The following is a 16559-nucleotide window of genomic DNA, read 5'->3' as shown; positions in this document are numbered from 1 at the left end:
CTGTTCAGGCAGCTCCCCATGGGGACAGTGTGTCCCTGGGTTGCGGAGGGCACAGGAGGTAAAGTGCAGTGACTGCAGCCCCTACGTAGCAGGGTGCTAAGTCAGGAGATTATTTTGGAACAATTGATGAGACAGGGATGCCCGCTTTGCTTTATTTTTGAGAGTATGTTCCTTTACCTTAAAGCTGTGCTGGGGCTGGTTGCCCTGGGCTGCCTGAGCCCTGCCTCCCTGGGGGCCCCTGGGGAGGGGCCTCTACCGCAACCTGGTGTAGGGTAGGTGCTGAACAGTTAAACTGCGGACAGCTTCTTGGAGGGAGGCGCCATTTGGGCAGACCCTTAGGGATTCAAGAGAATGCGGCGGAGGCAGGGGTGGGATCCTGCAGGCCCAGGAGGTGAGGTGTGAGGCCTCTACTGTGCATCCTGAGGGGAGAGCTTGGAACTGGGGCCAGGCGTGTGGAGCCAGTGTTCAGGCTGGGGCTTTTGGGTTTGGGGACACAGGTCTGGTAGGTGGGGAGCCGAACGGGGGTGGGCTCTGGGGCTGTGGGAACCCGGGGTGGCCTCACCAGCTAGGAGCACACCAGGGCCAGGGGCTGTTCTGTCCATCCCAGCATTTTGGGGGATGGGGGGCAGCAGAGAAGGGGTGAAGGCAGGCATTGGAGGGGGATTTTACTAGAGTGTAAAATCACATTTCTCCTGAACACAGTCTCTGCCTGAGGAGTCAGGATTTCTCTGCGCCAGAATCATTCCCTCAGGTGGTGCGCAGGGAGTGACTGAGCGCTGCTGGGTGCCTGCTGCCCAAGGGCAGGGACACACTTACGGGCTGCAGTGGCAGCTGGGGGAGGACCAGACAGGAGAAGTGAAGAAGGCATAGCCAAGAAAATGAGGGTACGATGGCCCCGCTTGGAGCCTGCATTGTTACAACAGCAGTCGGTTTGTACCTGCTGTTTCATTTCCTGAGGATAAAATTACAGCACACAATGTGCTTTTTCAAACTCCTGAAGTTCCTCAGAGCCCCAAGCCCCACACCCTCCCAGGGAAAATGGGCCTCTGTGCTCTTCTTAGACTCCAGCCTGGTGGGGCAGCAGGGGCCCAAGGCTGGAGCAGTGGGAGGACAGCAGCGGTGGGAGGGAGTGTCAAAGTGGGCAGCCAGGTCACGGAAAAGTGCAGGGTGCAGTACTGATTTTGCACCGCTTTTTTAATATCTAACACAAGGCAGGCAGCATGGAAAAATTAGGAACCCCAGGAGAAAGTCACCTGTGTTCTCGCCACCCTGTAGTCTGTTTAATTGAGTAACGGAACTGTTTGGACCCTAGGTTGGGTGGGATAAGGAGGGCAGGATGTCAACCGGCTCCCCTTACTCCCAGGCTCAGTGCTTCTGAGGCCACAGTGACTGGGCCACAGCCTCAGATTCCCAGCTCTTTCTCACCTCAGGGCCTTTGCACTGGCTGCTTCCCCGACCTGACCAAGCTCTCCTTTTTCAGGGATCACCTCCAAACTCAGATCCCTGCTTTCTTCTCATTTCCTTGCAAGGGGCTTGGCTGACCTTCCCCATCTAGAGCGGAGAGCCCCCACCCGCCTGCCCATTGCCCTGCTCTCTTTCAGCTGCTAGTGTGAAATTTTTTGTGTTTATCACCTCTCTCCCACTAGAATGTAAGTGCAATCAGGGCAGGGACCTTCCACAGTTAGAGCTGACCCTTCTCTAGGGACATGTGATCTGTGAAATGGGTGAGGGTCGGTAGAGGTTCTGGATGACACTTTTATAAAATGTATTTACAGATTTAAAAACTTCAGAAACATAGTTTCTCCCTGCTGGGCTGCAGTCAGCCTGCCATGGCAAACAGGAGCCAGGGAGATCCAGGAATGGGACATGCCTCTGCTGGGTCAGGGCGGGTGTGCAGAGGCAGACCCTGGCCCTTCAGCTCTGACTTAAGAGCAGGGGTCATCCTCCCCTGCCCAAGGGTGAGCAGGCGGCGGAGGAGCGAGGCCCGGATGAGCAGATCCAGGCCCCAGCCTGTCCTGCTGTGAGGCCCAGCCTGCAGTTTTCCCCTCTAGACCCCTGGAATTGGAGTTTCCCAGGGAGACAGTGAAAAACACAGATTCCAAGGTGCCTCCCTGACTGGAGGAATCACACTCAGGGAGCTGATGGGGGCAAAACCTGCATTTAAATGGGCCTCTGCAGGGCGTCTTCAGGTGGCACTGGGTCTCGGGCTGCAAGTCTCCAAGGGCAGGTGCCGGAAGCTTCCACTCAGTTTTGCTTTTCAGCGTCAATTTGGCCCCTCCTGGCCGTGTGACCCCGTGAGCCTTTGCCTCGGGTTCGTCATCTGTAAAATGCGTTCAGGAGGATTCTGGGGTAAGAGCAGATGAAGGAGCTCGCGCAAAGCGGGAAGCTTTGTAGCAAACGGAAGACGAGAGTTTTTAATTAATGTGCTGCAGTACTGGAGGGTTTCCTACGGGCATCTTCAGCTGTCCAGTTGGGGAGGGACATCTGGTCCCAGAAGGTACCCTGGTGGCTGCTGATGGTTCTGCAGCGAACAGGCGGGGTGGCTCTGGTGAGGGGTCAAGGCCTGGGCTGCAGGTTTGCGGCCTGGTGCTGGCGAGAGCTGGGTCTGGCTCTGCCCGACCGGTCTTTCTCCCAGTGAATAAATGGCTGCGACTGGATGGCTCTGGCCTCTCGTCTAGGCCACTCCTGGAGTGACTCAGCCTTCTCACTGAGCAAATCTGCTCTGAGCCTCAGAGGGTGGAGGGCCTGGAGCCCCTCGGGGACAGCCAGCCACTGTCCTGGTGGCCCCTCAGCCCCCTAGACTTCTCTGTCAGGTAGACTGAGCGAGTTACTTCTCTCACTGGAGTTCAGTCAACGCCAAAGTTGCCACCACGCTGTGTGGGTCTCTTTATCCATGTTGCCAGTGTCCCCAGGGTTCCCTCTCCAAGGCAGCTGAGGGCCCCTGAGGGCCTGCTGCCATTCCGGACCGGCTGGGCCTTGCAGTGAGCCAGCAGACCCGAGAGAACGAGGTTCCAGCCAGGTTATGAGATGGCCAGAAACTCAAGATGCGGAGTGATAAAAATAGATGCGTGGCAAATGGTTCTAGTGTAAAAATAGAGCTACAGGGGGCTTGCCTGGGGGCGCCTGGGACCTGGGATGCCAAATGGGTGGTCCACAGGCTGGACTGGGCCTACTAGTCAGGACAGAGCAGCTGGGCTAGGGGCTCGGCTGGTGTGGCGGACAGGGTGTGTGCATGCTGCTCATCCACAGGCCTCATGGAGCTCGACTCTGGGCCAGCCCTGGGGCCTGGTGTGAGCTGCCCCGCTGTGCCCTCTCTAGGGACTGCTGCTGTCAGGGTGGGGTGGGCGAGCAGACCATCCCAGGCTGATGGTCAGTGTGAGCAGGCACCTGAGGGCAGTGGCCAGAGGAGGGCAGTGTGCACCCACCTGGCCCTGGGTGGGGTGGCAGGGTGAGTCGGCGCAGGCACCATGGGAAGGCAGGAGTGGGCAGTGGCTGAGCCCAGAGGCATCGGGAAGTTCACAGATGTAGCAGGCAGGCCCCTTGGGGTGTGTGGGCAAGGGGGAAGCTGAGGGCAGCTCCGGAGACCGGAGAAGAGAGGGACCGAGTGAAGGCCTTCGGGGTCCTGGAGCCTCTCTGGCGGGCGCGGCTCTGCCAGCTCCCTCCTTCCTCCCACGGCCTCTCCTCCTGTCATCCTGTCCAGCCTCCGGCCGTCCCCCTGCCAGGCACAAGTCAGCATCTTCTGAGCTTGCTGGGGCTGGAGGAGCCCCTCCTACTCACCCACGTGGCCGTTGGCTGTGGCCGCGCAGTGCCATGTGGACGTCTCTATACTATGTGACGGTCTTTTTCTCTCCAAGAATAAATGGCTGCATCTGGATGTCTCCACGCATCCTGCCTGTGAGGGAGTCCCCAGTCCCTTCAGGAGCTGCTCAGCTGGGTCCCCTCCCAGGAATCCTCCAGACAGACCAGGCAGGCAGGCTTCCCTGTGTGGTAGGTGGGCCACACCTGCCTGTTTCCGGTCCTGGCTCTTCAGGGGGCTGAAAACGAGTCCGCACGTCCTCCCATACTGCCCTCCTCGGCTCCCCTCCCACTGAGTGGGACCTGGCTGAGAGACTCGCCTGTACTGAGTAGAACATGCCAGAAACGATGGTGTGTCGCTTCTGAGATGGGTTGTACGAGGTCTGGGGGATGTCAGGAGCCACATTGTGAGGACGCTCAGGCAATGCCATGGAGAGGTCCACGTGGCACACCGAGGCCGCCACCAACAGCCACGTGAGCAAGTCCCCTTGGAAGGGGGTCTGCCGGGAGCCGTGCTACTCAAGCTGTGTAGCAAAGCTCAGGCTGGAGGGGACCCCCCACAAATCAGGGGCCTTCGCAGCTGGCTCCCTCTATTACCCACCTTGATTTTGTTATTTTCCATTATACTATTGGCTTTGTTTTTGCTTGCATTGTTGCCAAAGACTAAGCTAACCTTTGCTAAGCAGCACGGAAAAGCTTCTCAGGACAGTGCTCCTGAAGAATAGAACACGCAGGGGCCAAATGGCGATCTTAGCATAAAGTACCGAAACCTGCTGTTAATTAATCAAACATTGACCACCCCATTTCCACTGAGAATGCCCCCCTTGTTTACAATGCTAGTGAAACTAGTGATGGAAAGTTTTATAGAAATAAAGTCGTGAGAAAATATTGAATAGAATAACCCTGTTGACACTTAATCATTTCATGTTTTCTTCTCTCTACTACTTCTATAGTTTGTTTTTCTTCTTTCCTAATAACAGCCCTTTACTAGAATTTGTGCCTCATACATGAAATTACCAAGTACCATAATTTTCCAGGAAGTAAAGATACCTCAAAACAAGTGCTGGGCATAGAAGCCATGGAGCATAAATCTGCAAAGAAGTGAAAAACTAACCTTTTCAAAGAATATTACTTCTCTCTCACTTACCAGCTTTACATCTCCCTGTATGGCCCAGTAAGATGGCTGGTTAGCCAGAGACGGGTAAGATTCCTCAAGGGAGGAACAACCTAAGACAGGCACAGTCGCAGGGGGGCCATCAGGTGAGAAAAAGGGGGCCAACAGAGGTGAGGCTTAGAACCTCACCCCCCCAGTTTTGAGAGAAATCTTCTACACCTGTGGATGTTTTGTTGCCTTTGTTCAGCTTGGATTAAGACCTGGTCTGTAGGCACAAACCTGATCATCTACACCTGCCTTCTTACAGTTCTAAATCATGCTTTCTATCTATATCTTGCATTTACCTATTAACATTTTATTAGATTCACATATAAAGTATAAAAATCAAATGAATAATAATACATTATATTTGACATAATTGTTTATAGTTTAAGGTTTGTAGTTAAAACAGAAACAGTTTCTATGATATGAATGCCCTTGCATTGTTCACCATGTAAGAACTTGTTTAGTCCCTGCAGTAGTAGAGTCATGGAGACCTGTGTAGCATATGTCAGGGAGATTTTAGTATTCACACAGAAGAAAGAGAAATGTAGATAAGAAGGGGAAATTTAGTTTGCTGCCTACTGTGCCCTATAAAGGGGTATAAGGTGAAGATATGAGTTTATGATTTTAGATTGATTATAAATTTATTAAAGCCTCTAAGAATATTTTTGTGGGAAAGAATCCTAGCTAACTGTGGCAGTAGGTGACCTGTATTTCACCCAGAGCTGATAGACTCCATAGTCGCTGCTACATACTGCACGCTCCTACGGTCACATGCACTACTTAGAAACTGCGTTGCATAGAAACGTAAAACACAATAGAGTACATGTTGATAGCAAAAGTTTTGGTCAAGGAACAGAAAAACAATCACCTGTCTAACGCTTGACCAACCATGAATAGATTAGAAAGTAAAAGAAAGAAAAAAAGCTTGCCTATACTTATTAACCAACTGCCTATACTAATTAATCATCAGAATAATAAAAAATAATCATATCCTTGTGCAAAATGGTATAAATAAAGCTGTCATCGGCACTGTCGAGAGACCACCTCCATCTGACTCCGTGTCCTGTCTCTCCATATGCTGACTCCGTCTCATCCTTTTGGGCTTCGCACCCCACCGCTGGGGCTGGACTCCGGCAGGGGTCCTCAGCCCCATCAGGCCTACAGGTGCTGCGGGCCTGGCTGACAGCTGGACTGCGGCCTCAGGAGGGGCCCTGCACCGGAGCTGCCCAGCTCCGCTCCTCCCTCAATCCCGGCCTCCAGACCTGTGAGATGATAACGTGCTCGGCGTTGCCAGCTGCTAAACTGTGGGCTATCTGCTCTGCAGTTATAGATGACTGATACATGCCTCAGCCAGGTGGGCAGGGGTAGTATTTGGGTCATTTCTGGGTCTGAGCACCCAGCATGGGGCCTGGAGAAGATGGCCCTGGAGGGAATGAACGAATAACTGCCAGAAGTCAGGCCTGCCTCTCCCTAAACCTTCAGCCACCTGCACTGGAGGTGAGCCTTCCCAGTTTCACCGCTGCCATGCCCGATGACCCCGTGCCAGGACTCTTCAGTCTCCTGTCCCTTAGCCCTGCTGTGGTTGTCCCTGTTTGCAGACAGGGAAGCTGAGTCACAGGCATTAAGTAGTTGTAGTTGTGGCAGTGTTGGACTCAAATCCGGGTCTTCCTGCCGGTTCTCACAGGCTGTCCCCCTCCGGCTCAGGGTGCCCTAGCTGTAAGGCAGGAGTGGGGCCAGTGGGCCAGGAGGCTGGGTCTGACGCCTGTGCCGATCACCATGGCAACCGGAGCACAGCCAGCGCCTCTGCCAACAGAAGCGGGAGCCGGGCTGTGGGACAGCCCTGCCCATGTGCCCCACGTCCAAGGAGGAGGCACAGGCAGGGGAGGCAGCAGGGATTGCCCTGTCATATGCCTGGTAGCCCTGAGGCCCCTCCTGGGGGCCACACAGGCTCAGAGACCCAGGCCTAGGGCCCTAAACCCTCAGGATGTCAGAGGGCAGCTGGGGTGTCTGGAAGGACTGAGTTTGGGTCCCAATCCACCCCATGCACCACCCCAGAGACACCCTCTTCCCGTATATGGGTGAAGCCTTGTCACCCCCTGGGGCCATGTGGTCTGCGGCAAACAGCTGGGCATTGTGCAGAGCTGGGCAGGGGCTAAGCCCAGCATACACTCTTGTCTCCTGTCCCATTTTACAAATGGAGAGAGTGAGACTGCCGGTCAGGGGCGCCCCTGGTCCCAGAGTGAGCCAGGTGAGAACTGCGCTCTCAGGACTTGTCCAGACTAGCAAGGAGTCCCATTTCCTGTAAATGCCAGGGCTGCTGTCGTCTTTGACAAGCAACCTCTGTTCTGAGAATGTGCCTGGCTGAGACACAAAAGCCCCCAGAGCCTGTTTATTGATGCAAAATACACCGGCAGCCCAGGTCCATCACTAGTGAAATGAATCACAATAGTCATGTTTAGAGTGTCTGTTGCCTGCCAGGTACGGAAGAGCTCACAGCTATTCACCCTGTGGTCCTCCCAAACTTGTAGGGTGAGGTAGGTAGTAGAATTTCCACTTTACAGTGAGGACACCGAGGCTCGGGCAGGCTAGGGGCTCACCCAGGGCACACAGTGAGCACCGGCAGGGCGAGAGCCACACCCCGGCCCCCTGGCCCCTCGGCCACACCATGGACAGCGCACGTGCTCAAGCAGGAGCGGGGCTGCGGTGACTGTGGTGGCCAGGTGTCCTGAAGGAAAGGAAGTGAACTGCAAAAGTACAGTAAAGAACAAATGCTCGAGTTTGCTGCCTCTGACCGGAAGGCAGACCCAGGCCTGGGCTAGGGCTTTCACTTTCTATGTTGGCTGTGTCTGTCTGTCTGGATTTTCTTTTCATAACTTGTAGTGTCCTTTTGTTATAAAATGTACAAATGCATTTTAGAATGTGCCGTGCCCCTTGGCTAACAAGTCCCCCTGCCCGGTCAGGCCAGCGTCCCAGCCTCCCCGGAGCCCTTTGCTGGGGCCTGGGCTTGGTTTTTGTGTGTGATGTCTGTTTCCCCCTAGAGGGTGGGTCAGGCAGGGTCCCACACAGAGGGGACGGGTCCTAAAGCCAGCTAAAAACAGTGACCCTGCCCACTGAGAGGGGTGGCCCCAGGGGGTTCCCTTGTGCTCTGCCTCCTGTGTTTATTCAAGACTCCGAGAGTCACACCACTGGCCCAGTGATCACACAGCCTGGAGAGGTGGGGCCTGAGACAAACCCAGGCCAAGCTCTCTTCCAAGCCTCGTGGGGCTCTCCTCAGCCATGGCCCCTGCCTGCTGAGCACCCTGAAGGCCTCTTTGCCCTCTGTGTTAGGTCAAGCTAAGTGTGAGCAGGTGATCCCATCCTGATGCTGTTTGTTCATTTGTACATTTAACTGTCTATCCATCCACCATCCACCATCCACCTATCCTTCTATCTGCCCATCTGTCCTGTCTGCCCATGCCTCCATTCATCTGCCTGTCCATCTGCCCATCCATCCATCCATCCATCCATCCATTCTCCCATCTGTTCAGTGACTCATTTTCCCACGCATTTATTCACCCAGCCTCCCAGGGTGCCTGCCCTGTGCTGGGTGCTGTGGGCTCAGAGACAAATCCAGTGTAGCCCTGCCTGCCAGCAGCTCACAGCTGGCTAGGGAGCCGTTGAGACCTGCACAAAGCAGCCTAAACCGGGAGGTGGCATGTTTGCTGGTTTTGCTGTGGAGAAGGGTGGAGCTGGAGCATGTTTGTTCAGGAGACAAAGGGCAGGTGAAACTTGGCTGCAGTGACTGAGAAAACACACTTGCCTCAAATGTCACCTTCTTTGGCTGGCCTTTCTGATGTTGCCCCTAACGTGCCTCATCCCCTCCCTACTCTGTTTCTCTCCCTGGCACTTCCTGCCATTTGGCTGACTGTATTTTGCTTGGTTGTCCTGTTGGTTGCCTGTCTCCTTCCCTCGAACACAGGATCCACAGGGCAGAGCCTTTTGCCCATTGCTTATTGATGTGGGACGTGACACGTTGTGGGCATGTGGTGTTTGTTGCAGGGCTTGGGGACAAGGCTGCTCTCCGGGAGGGGACGACGCAACAGGGGGCGAGGCAGTTGGAGAGCAAGAATGGATCTGAACACGAACATGTTGCCTGACCGCAGGACCGGGCGCCTCACTGTTCCCCCTGGGGGATGGGGAAAGGCATCCAGGGATTTCCCAGATTCCTTGCTCAGGTGCCATAGGTGGGGTAGATGGACACTCGGTAGGAAACACGGGGCTAAACAGTCTCTATTCCTTCATTTAGACAACACGCTTCAAGCTTCCTCATCGCCCAAGGTACTGGCCTTTCTAGTGTAGCATCTGCAACTGAACTCAAATCCCAACTTTTGTTTTGCTAAGAACAGGTCTGTCACCTCCTTCCTTCTTGAACCTATGCTCCTATTAATGCAGTCTTAGCATTTGGCTGGCACTTCCACAACGACACACCTGGACACACCAGCAAGTGGCCACAGATGGGAGGCAAGTACTATCCTCATTTGGAGGATGCAGAATAGAGGCCCAGAGAGGCCCAGGAGCATGCTCAAGGCCTCAGAGCTGGGATGAGTGGCAGAGCTGGGATTTGAATACAGACAACCTGGCTCAACCAGATGCTGCACTGCATCTCTCTAAAGGCCAGGACATGCATCAGGACTGGCCTTGGAAAGGGTGGCATCCTGCCTTTTGTCCTCTGTCGTGGCAGCTGCCACTGCCAACTTGTGTCCACCACTCACGCCACAAATAGCTGGGCAGGCAGGGGTGGGTCTGTGCCTCCATCAGCACTCAGTATGTTCAAGGCCAGCCTGCAGGTCTGTGTACCAGAGGACAGGAAAACAAGTGAACACCTGGTCCCTGCCCTGAGGGCCACCTGGGCAAGGCTGCCCAGATGCTGTGAGGTCATGCCTGCCCCCTTCCCCAGTCCTGCTTTTCTGGCCAGTGCGATGCTCATTTTGTGTGACCCTGGGCAAGTGCATGCTCTCCCTAAGCCTCAGTGTCCCCATGGCACCTTCAGGGCTGTAGACTTGAGCCGTGACTGGTGTTTGCACTGGGCCCAGGAGAGTTCATCCCCTGCCACAGGCTACTGGCCCCGCTCCCTCCCTGGCAACCGGAACTCAGAAGGGGGCTGGGTCTTACCGGCTTCAGTGCTTTCCCAGCTCAGAGAATGTTTGTGGTCTGAACTAGTGAAGGAGCCCTGAGGGTTCCCCACGCAGGAGTGATTCCAGGGGAGCTGGGGAGGCCCAAGGACTCAGAAAAGCCTTGAGCTTGGACTTGGAGGGACAGGGACATCAGAGCCCCATCCCTGGACCTCCCCAGGATGTATCTGGACGTGGCCTGGAGCCCAGCCCTGTTGGCCACCTCTTGTGGCCTCTCACACACTTCCCGACACCTGGGTCCTGAGGGCACTGGGACAAGGGTCCTTTGGGGGCTGGGTGTGGGGGAGTCCAGCCGCCTGGGGCCTGGCTGTGGGCATTGGCCAGCCTGCTTTCCCACACGGCCTCTGCCTTCAGGGCCACTGGTCAGCAGGCTCCTGTTTCCCATCCCCTGCCCCCCACCACAAGTATTTAAGGCCCGAGAGGCGTGGACTAGTTGTTGCTGAGGCCACTGAGGCTCTCAGGCAGGCAGACCCAGGGCCTTCCCCACCCACGCTGTCCATGGATTTTGTTGCCGGAGCCATCGGAGGTAACAGAGCCAGGCCTCCAGGGGACCGCTGCTCCTGGGGGTACCAGGAGGGGCTGGAGGTGGCTGTGCCCTGGGGGTAGCCTTCCAACAGCAGTGGGGTTCAAAGAGGCCCCTGGCAGTGGCCTGGGAGGAGAACCGGGAGACTTGGGGCACAGGGCCCGGGAGGAGGGGAGGCGGGTGAGCCTGCACGGGCCTGGGGGCTCCGCCTGTGGGGTCCCTTTTGGGGCAGAGGATGGCCTCTGCCTGAGCCAGGGGAGGCCTGGCATCATCGGTGTGGGGAGGGATGGCTTTGCTGTGGGAAGGAACCGGTGAGAGGCCCCAGGGGAGGGTGGACAGTGAGGATAGCTGGGCCTGGGTCCCCCGACACCAACTGGAAGGAGAGGTCCTGCCCAGCCTGGCCCCACCTGCCCGCTGGCAGTGTGCCCACCCAGCCAGTCCTGTCCCTGCTGGGCTCCCAAACTGTTTTCCCCTTTCAGAAAGGGCTGGTTGCGAAAGACTGATCCGGAGAGATAAGCGGCCCATTGGCAAACAGGCGCTGCCCCGCCCAGGCCATCGATCCTGCAGGCTGTTTCGGGCGTGCTGCCCGTGGCCTTGCTTGTTTTTGAAACGGCAGTGGGCTGCGTGTGGACGCTCCTGGAACATGTGGATGTCCTCCTCAGGAGGGGAGGGTGGCATCTGGCTGGAAAAGACCAGGGACCCGGCCTTACCAGTGAGCTTCTGGGGTCCTACTATGTGTTAGACCTGGCCAGCTGCTTCTGGACCTTAACCCCCTAAGGAGGAGGCTCAGAGAAGGGGCTTAACTTGCCCAAGATCACACAGCCAGGAAGGGCTCCCGTGTGCGTTTTTCCCAGAGAGCCCACAGAAGGCCTGGGTGGAAAGGGCCCCTGCTTTGTGCCTGACATTGGATGGCAGGGATTAGACGTGGTCTTGGCCTTGAGAGCGGGTTCTGGAGGCAGAGATGGTAGCAGTAAGGCCATGTGACAGGGGCTCTGATCAGTATGTTTTCTGACGCAGAGGCAGCCCAGGTACAGCATCAGGGAGGGCTCCAGAGAGGAGGTGATGTTGTGGCAAGGCTTTGATGGATGAGTAGGAGTTTGGTGAGGTCTATGTGAGGGTGAAGGAGGGTAATTCAACACAAGTCAGTCAGTGGGTCCTTTGCTTCACTCCCTTTACTCACTCATTCATTTACTTTGTTCATTCATGCATATTTATTGAGTCCTGAGATATGTAGTAAATAGGGCGCAGCCCCCAAGTGCCTTCTTATCTTTGGATGATGCTCAGCCCCCAGTCCCATCTCCAGGGTGTGAAACCCCAGGGACATGCCTGCTTACTCTCCTGCTTCCCCGTGGCAATGGTGGGCTTGGACATTGAGACCCTGGTGTCAGGAGGAGGGAAACGAATAGGACGGAGGCACCTGGCCTTGCAGGGACAGAGGGCTCTGGTCCGGGAAGCCTCAAGTCCCATGCAAGCCTGTGGTTCCAGGCAGCCCTTTGGGAGCCTGGGGGTGACCAGGTTTCCCACTCCCGACCTGGCTTGGGCTGTGCCTGCCTTTCCCCCACCCACTCAGTGGGAGGCAGACCCCCTCACAGACAGGCTTGAGGGCAAGGTTGCTTGGCTTGGAGACAGGGCCCAGCAAGCATTGGACCAGACGTTCCCCCAAAACATGATACTGGAGGTGAGGCTGAGGACCATGCTTGGCTTTCAGATCGAGGCACCACTGGGTCAAGAGCTCAGGGTAGAAATGGCCAGCTTGAGCCTCTGCTTCCTCGTCTGGGAAATGGGGCTGGCTCAGGATGGATGAGACCCGGTGTGGACGAGAAGAGAGGGTGTGGGTCCGCTGCCTGGGGCGCGGGCAGGATTCACACTCCTCCTACTGCTAGGCAGGCTCAGGGCAGGCCTGCTCCCTCACTGGGCCCCTCTGGCTTCCTTGCAGGCATCTGCGGCGTCGCTGTGGGCTACCCCCTGGACACGGTGAAGGTGCGGCAACAACCAGGCCCCAGCCGCCCCGCCGAGGCTCCTGCCCCGACTCAGGCCACCCTCTGAGTCTCCTGCACTCCGTTCATGGCCAGAGACCTGCTAGCATGCTTATCAGACCCAGCCCTTCCCACGGCCCTAGTGGCTGTCAGCGGCTCTTTCTCACCCCTGTGCCTAGGGCTCAGCTCTGAAGGGGCTCACTGCCCCTGCTCCGCCCACAGGCAGCATGGCAATCAGGGGGTTGGCTCTTCCCTGCCCCAGGGCTTAGCTGACCTTGTCCTGGGCCTGGAGCCACCCTTTCCTGAAGGCCACTTCTCCCACAGGTCAGGATCCAGACGGAGCCCAAGTACACGGGCATCTGGCACTGTGTGCGGGACACGTATCGCCAAGAGCCGGTATGCTTAGGACCAGGGTAACGGGCAGGGGGATGTCAGGGCCCTGGACACCTGGCCTGCCCCTTACCAACCAGCCAGATGTCCAGCCTCTCAGTGGGCCTCAGTTCTCTCACCATCCAAGTGGGAATAACTGTAACAGCCACCTAGGTTCCTCTGAGGCCGAGAGCCAGGGCGTCTGGCACATAGGAGGCGCTCAGAACAGGGTCCTGCCTCCAGGAGAGGGTCTGGAGACATCAGTCAGGGGCAAGCAAATAGAAAATAGTGACAATAAAGCATGCTAGTCCAATGTCTTCATCAGGCAGCTGCCCTAGGTCGAGCCTGGCCCTCTGTCCTCAATTCTTCAGCACAGCCTCACAAGTTGAGTATTAGGACCCCCATTTTACAGCTGAGGAAACGGAGGCCCTAGGCAGAAAGAGACTTGCCTGAGGTCCTCCCCCGAGGGAGAGCGGAGGTAGGGCCCCTCGGGTGGCAGCTCCTGCTGGCTGGGCCTCTGGCCTGACTCAGGCCCTCAGGTCCCAACCACTCGCTCGCCAGGTGTGGGGCTTCTACCGGGGCCTCTCGCTGCCCGTGTGCACCGTGTCCCTGGTCTCATCCGTGTCTTTTGGCACCTACCACCACTGCCTTGATCACATCTGCCGGTTCCGGTATGGCAGAGCCGACGCCAAGCCTGCCAGGACAGACGTCACGCTCTCTGGATTTGCCTCTGGCCTTGTCCGTGTGAGTGGGCTGGGGTGGCTGTTTCCCGGGACCTCAGGGTACTGAGAGGCCCTGAGAGGCCATCAAGCCCAGCAGGAGGAGAAACTGAGGCCCAGCAAGGGCAGAGACTGGGCTGTGTGGGTGAGGGCTCTGACCCTCATGAGCGGTGGGACCTAGGGCAGGCTAGGGAGCCTCTCTGAGCTTCGGTCTCTTCATCACCAAGGTGTGGTGAGGACTGAGTGAGGTCATGAGTGTAAAGCCCCCAGCGTGGAGTCTGAGAAGTGAGCAGCCACGAAATGACAGCCAATGTTGTCAGCTATGTTATCATGTTATAAAATTCTTATACTTAGTATTTACATGAAATACTTACCGTAATTACATAATACATTAACATTCATTAATAAATTCACCATGTGATTAGTACTTTCAGAACGTGAGCCTGGGATCTTACCTAATGCCCATGTGCGTCAGGCCTGCTCTGTGTGGCTGACGAAGGGACTGGCTCTGGCTTGCCTGGCAGAGCTGGCTTTAAACCCTGCTGCACACGGCTGGCTGGGGTGCCAGCCTGCAGCTTCGTGGGACCAGGCTCCTAGACGGGGCCGAGGGTGACGGGAAGCTAAGAGGCAGGTCTGGGGTGTGTGGCAGAGCTGCCGGCGCCCCCTCATCCCTTTGCCCTCCACTCCAGGTGTTCCTGACCTCGCCCACTGAGGTGGCCAAGGTCCGCCTGCAGACGCAGACGCAGCAGCGGCGTCCCTCGGCCTCGTGGCCCTCGGCTGCGCCCATCTGTGCTGCGCCCCCTCAAAGTCCAGCGCTTGCACCCAAGTACCGCGGGCCACTGCACTGCCTGGCCACAGTGGCCCGTGAGGAGGGCCTGCGAGGTCTCTACAAGGGCAGCTCAGCCCTGCTTTTCCGGGACAGCCACTCCTTTGCCACCTACTTCCTCTCCTACGCCATCCTCTGCGAGTGGCTCACCCCCACTGGCCACAGCCAGCCAGGTGAGCAGGGCTGGGGCCTGGGGAGGGTGCAGGCTCAGCCCAGTGGAATTGCAGCTGGGAGAGGAGCTGCAGATAGGTGAGGCCGCACACACCCAGTGCCCTCAGCCCTGCTCCCTGTGGCCCTGCACGAGTCACATGGGTGGCGGGAGCCTAGGACTCCCCTTGGCTATGCCCACTGCCCTCCACTGGGGCCCCAGGGTGCCTCCCAGTCAAGGCACTGTGGCTCTCTCTGCAGATGTCTTGGGCGTGCTGGTGGCCGGTGGCTGTGCAGGGGTCCTGGCCTGGGCCGTGGCCACCCCCATGGACGTGATCAAGTCACGCTTACAGGCAGATGGACAGGGCCAGCAGCGTTACCGAGGCCTCCTGCACTGTGCGGTGACTAGTGTGCGGGAGGAGGGGCCGCGTGTCCTCTTCAAGGGGTTGACACTCAACTGCTGCCGAGCCTTCCCTGTGAACATGGTGGTCTTCGTCACCTACGAAGCCGTGCTGAGGCTCACCCGGGGCCCGCTCACATAGTGGTCCCCACGTCCCAGGGGCCAACCTGCCAGCAGCCGCCAGAGGTTATGGTAGCTGGAGGAAGTGAAGGGGCATGTGGGGTCTGGGCCCATGGGGCCATCACCCAGGACAGCTGGAGCTTCCCTGAGGCCTGAGCTTGGCCTGCCCAGTTCCAGACCACAAGCAGGTCAAGGGGCTCATCTGCCATCAGCCGGGGGCTGGCCTGAGGGTCACGAGCCAGGGAGGAGTGGGTCTCCTGGATGAGGAATCCATCACATGAAGGTGTCTGGGCATTTGGTCCTTGGTTCATTCCAGCTTCCCTGTCACCTCTCCCTGCCACCCTGTGACTTCAGAGCACCCCTGCGCCTGCACCTCCACCCGTTTCCTCAGCAGCCTGCTCAGCCAGCCCTTCCTCTTGCCCCCACTCAGCTCTCTGCTGCTATTTCATGGGCTTCATGTTGGTCCCTTAGACACAGCCAACAGGCCCTGCCAGAGGGAACGAGGTGCAGCTGCCGGGCTCCTGGCCTGCTCATTCCTGCACAGGCTGCTCAGAGGTGCCGCTGGGATAGCCAGTGAGCTGGGTGAGCTCTGGTCACCCACCCTCACTCTGCTTGTAGGCCCTGTGGAATCAGTGGGGAGCTCCTGCCAATAAAATGTTTATGAGGATGTTCAGGGTGTTGCTCTGTGCTCTGAGGGGCTTATGACTGGTTTCCCCACTTCCCACTCACCCTGAGGCCAAGCCCTCCAAACCTGTGGCCAGCACTCCCACTGTGCAGGTGGGCCCACTCCGGTCCAGCACAGTGGCTGGCTCCCCTCCCTTGGCCTGGGGGGTGCAGAGTCCTGCCACAGGGGGTTTTTCAGCGCTCAGCACCTTGCCTGCCCTCCTCACCACCCTGTTCTAAGTGAAACTGGGCTCCAGCCAGCTGCCCTGGCATCTCCACTCTCCGGACACCTGGCTTTGAGCCGCCTTTCCATGCAGGCCCAGAGGTAGGAGGAGGAGGTGTTGTTATGTCCTGAACACTGCGGGGTGCCTGGTACCCTACGCAGGTCATCAGAACAGCCTGACCCAAGTGAGGAAACATCTCAGAGTGGAAGCCTGCCGAAGGCCATATGGGGGGTGCGGGGAATGGGGATGCAATAGACACGCACATGAACTTCTGAGGCCCCAGCTGTCTCCATGGCACCATGTGGCTTCCAGTGATGGGGGTTCTTGGGGGCCTGGGCTGACAGGTCCAGCAAAAGCCTTATGGGTCCTCATAGCAGCCTACACCTGCCTCATCTGCACTCACTCAGACACTGGTCTTGACAGTGTCTTGGACCGACGGGAGCTCCAGAGTTCTGGCCAGACAACAC

At 57.3% G+C, this 16559-nt stretch overlaps 1 protein-coding gene and 1 long non-coding RNA gene across 6 annotated transcripts; both read left to right on the top strand.

The window, feature by feature from the left end:
- Window positions 1-336: 336 nt before the first annotated feature.
- SLC25A47 (solute carrier family 25 member 47) lies at window positions 337-15872 on the top strand. 5 transcript variants are annotated; one of them, XM_057488149.1, is made up of 6 exons: window positions 337-391; window positions 12585-12628; window positions 12949-13020; window positions 13555-13737; window positions 14402-14711; window positions 14947-15872. In XM_057488149.1, exons 1-6 carry the CDS (start codon window positions 352-354, stop codon window positions 15225-15227), a joined length of 930 nt encoding a protein of 309 aa, XP_057344132.1. In that variant the 5' UTR covers window positions 337-351; the 3' UTR covers window positions 15228-15872. The 5 variants fall into 5 exon arrangements, with proteins under 5 accessions (XP_057344132.1, XP_057344133.1, XP_036737877.2 ...); XM_036881982.2 differs by lacking the exon at window positions 337-391 and adding an exon at window positions 875-929; XM_036881984.2 differs by lacking the exon at window positions 337-391 and adding an exon at window positions 8969-9454.
- LOC130679456 (uncharacterized) lies at window positions 936-3874 on the top strand. The gene is made up of 2 exons (XR_008992397.1): window positions 936-1248; window positions 1500-3874. It is a non-coding gene; the product is annotated as an uncharacterized LOC130679456 (long non-coding RNA).
- Window positions 15873-16559: the final 687 nt, after the last annotated feature.

This window comes from Manis pentadactyla, chromosome 11 (assembly GCF_030020395.1).
Source record: "Manis pentadactyla isolate mManPen7 chromosome 11, mManPen7.hap1, whole genome shotgun sequence".
Lineage (NCBI taxonomy): Eukaryota > Metazoa > Chordata > Mammalia > Pholidota > Manidae > Manis > Manis pentadactyla.
Note: the sequence above shows the minus strand (reverse complement) of the source record. Positions and strands in the feature narration are given on the sequence as shown.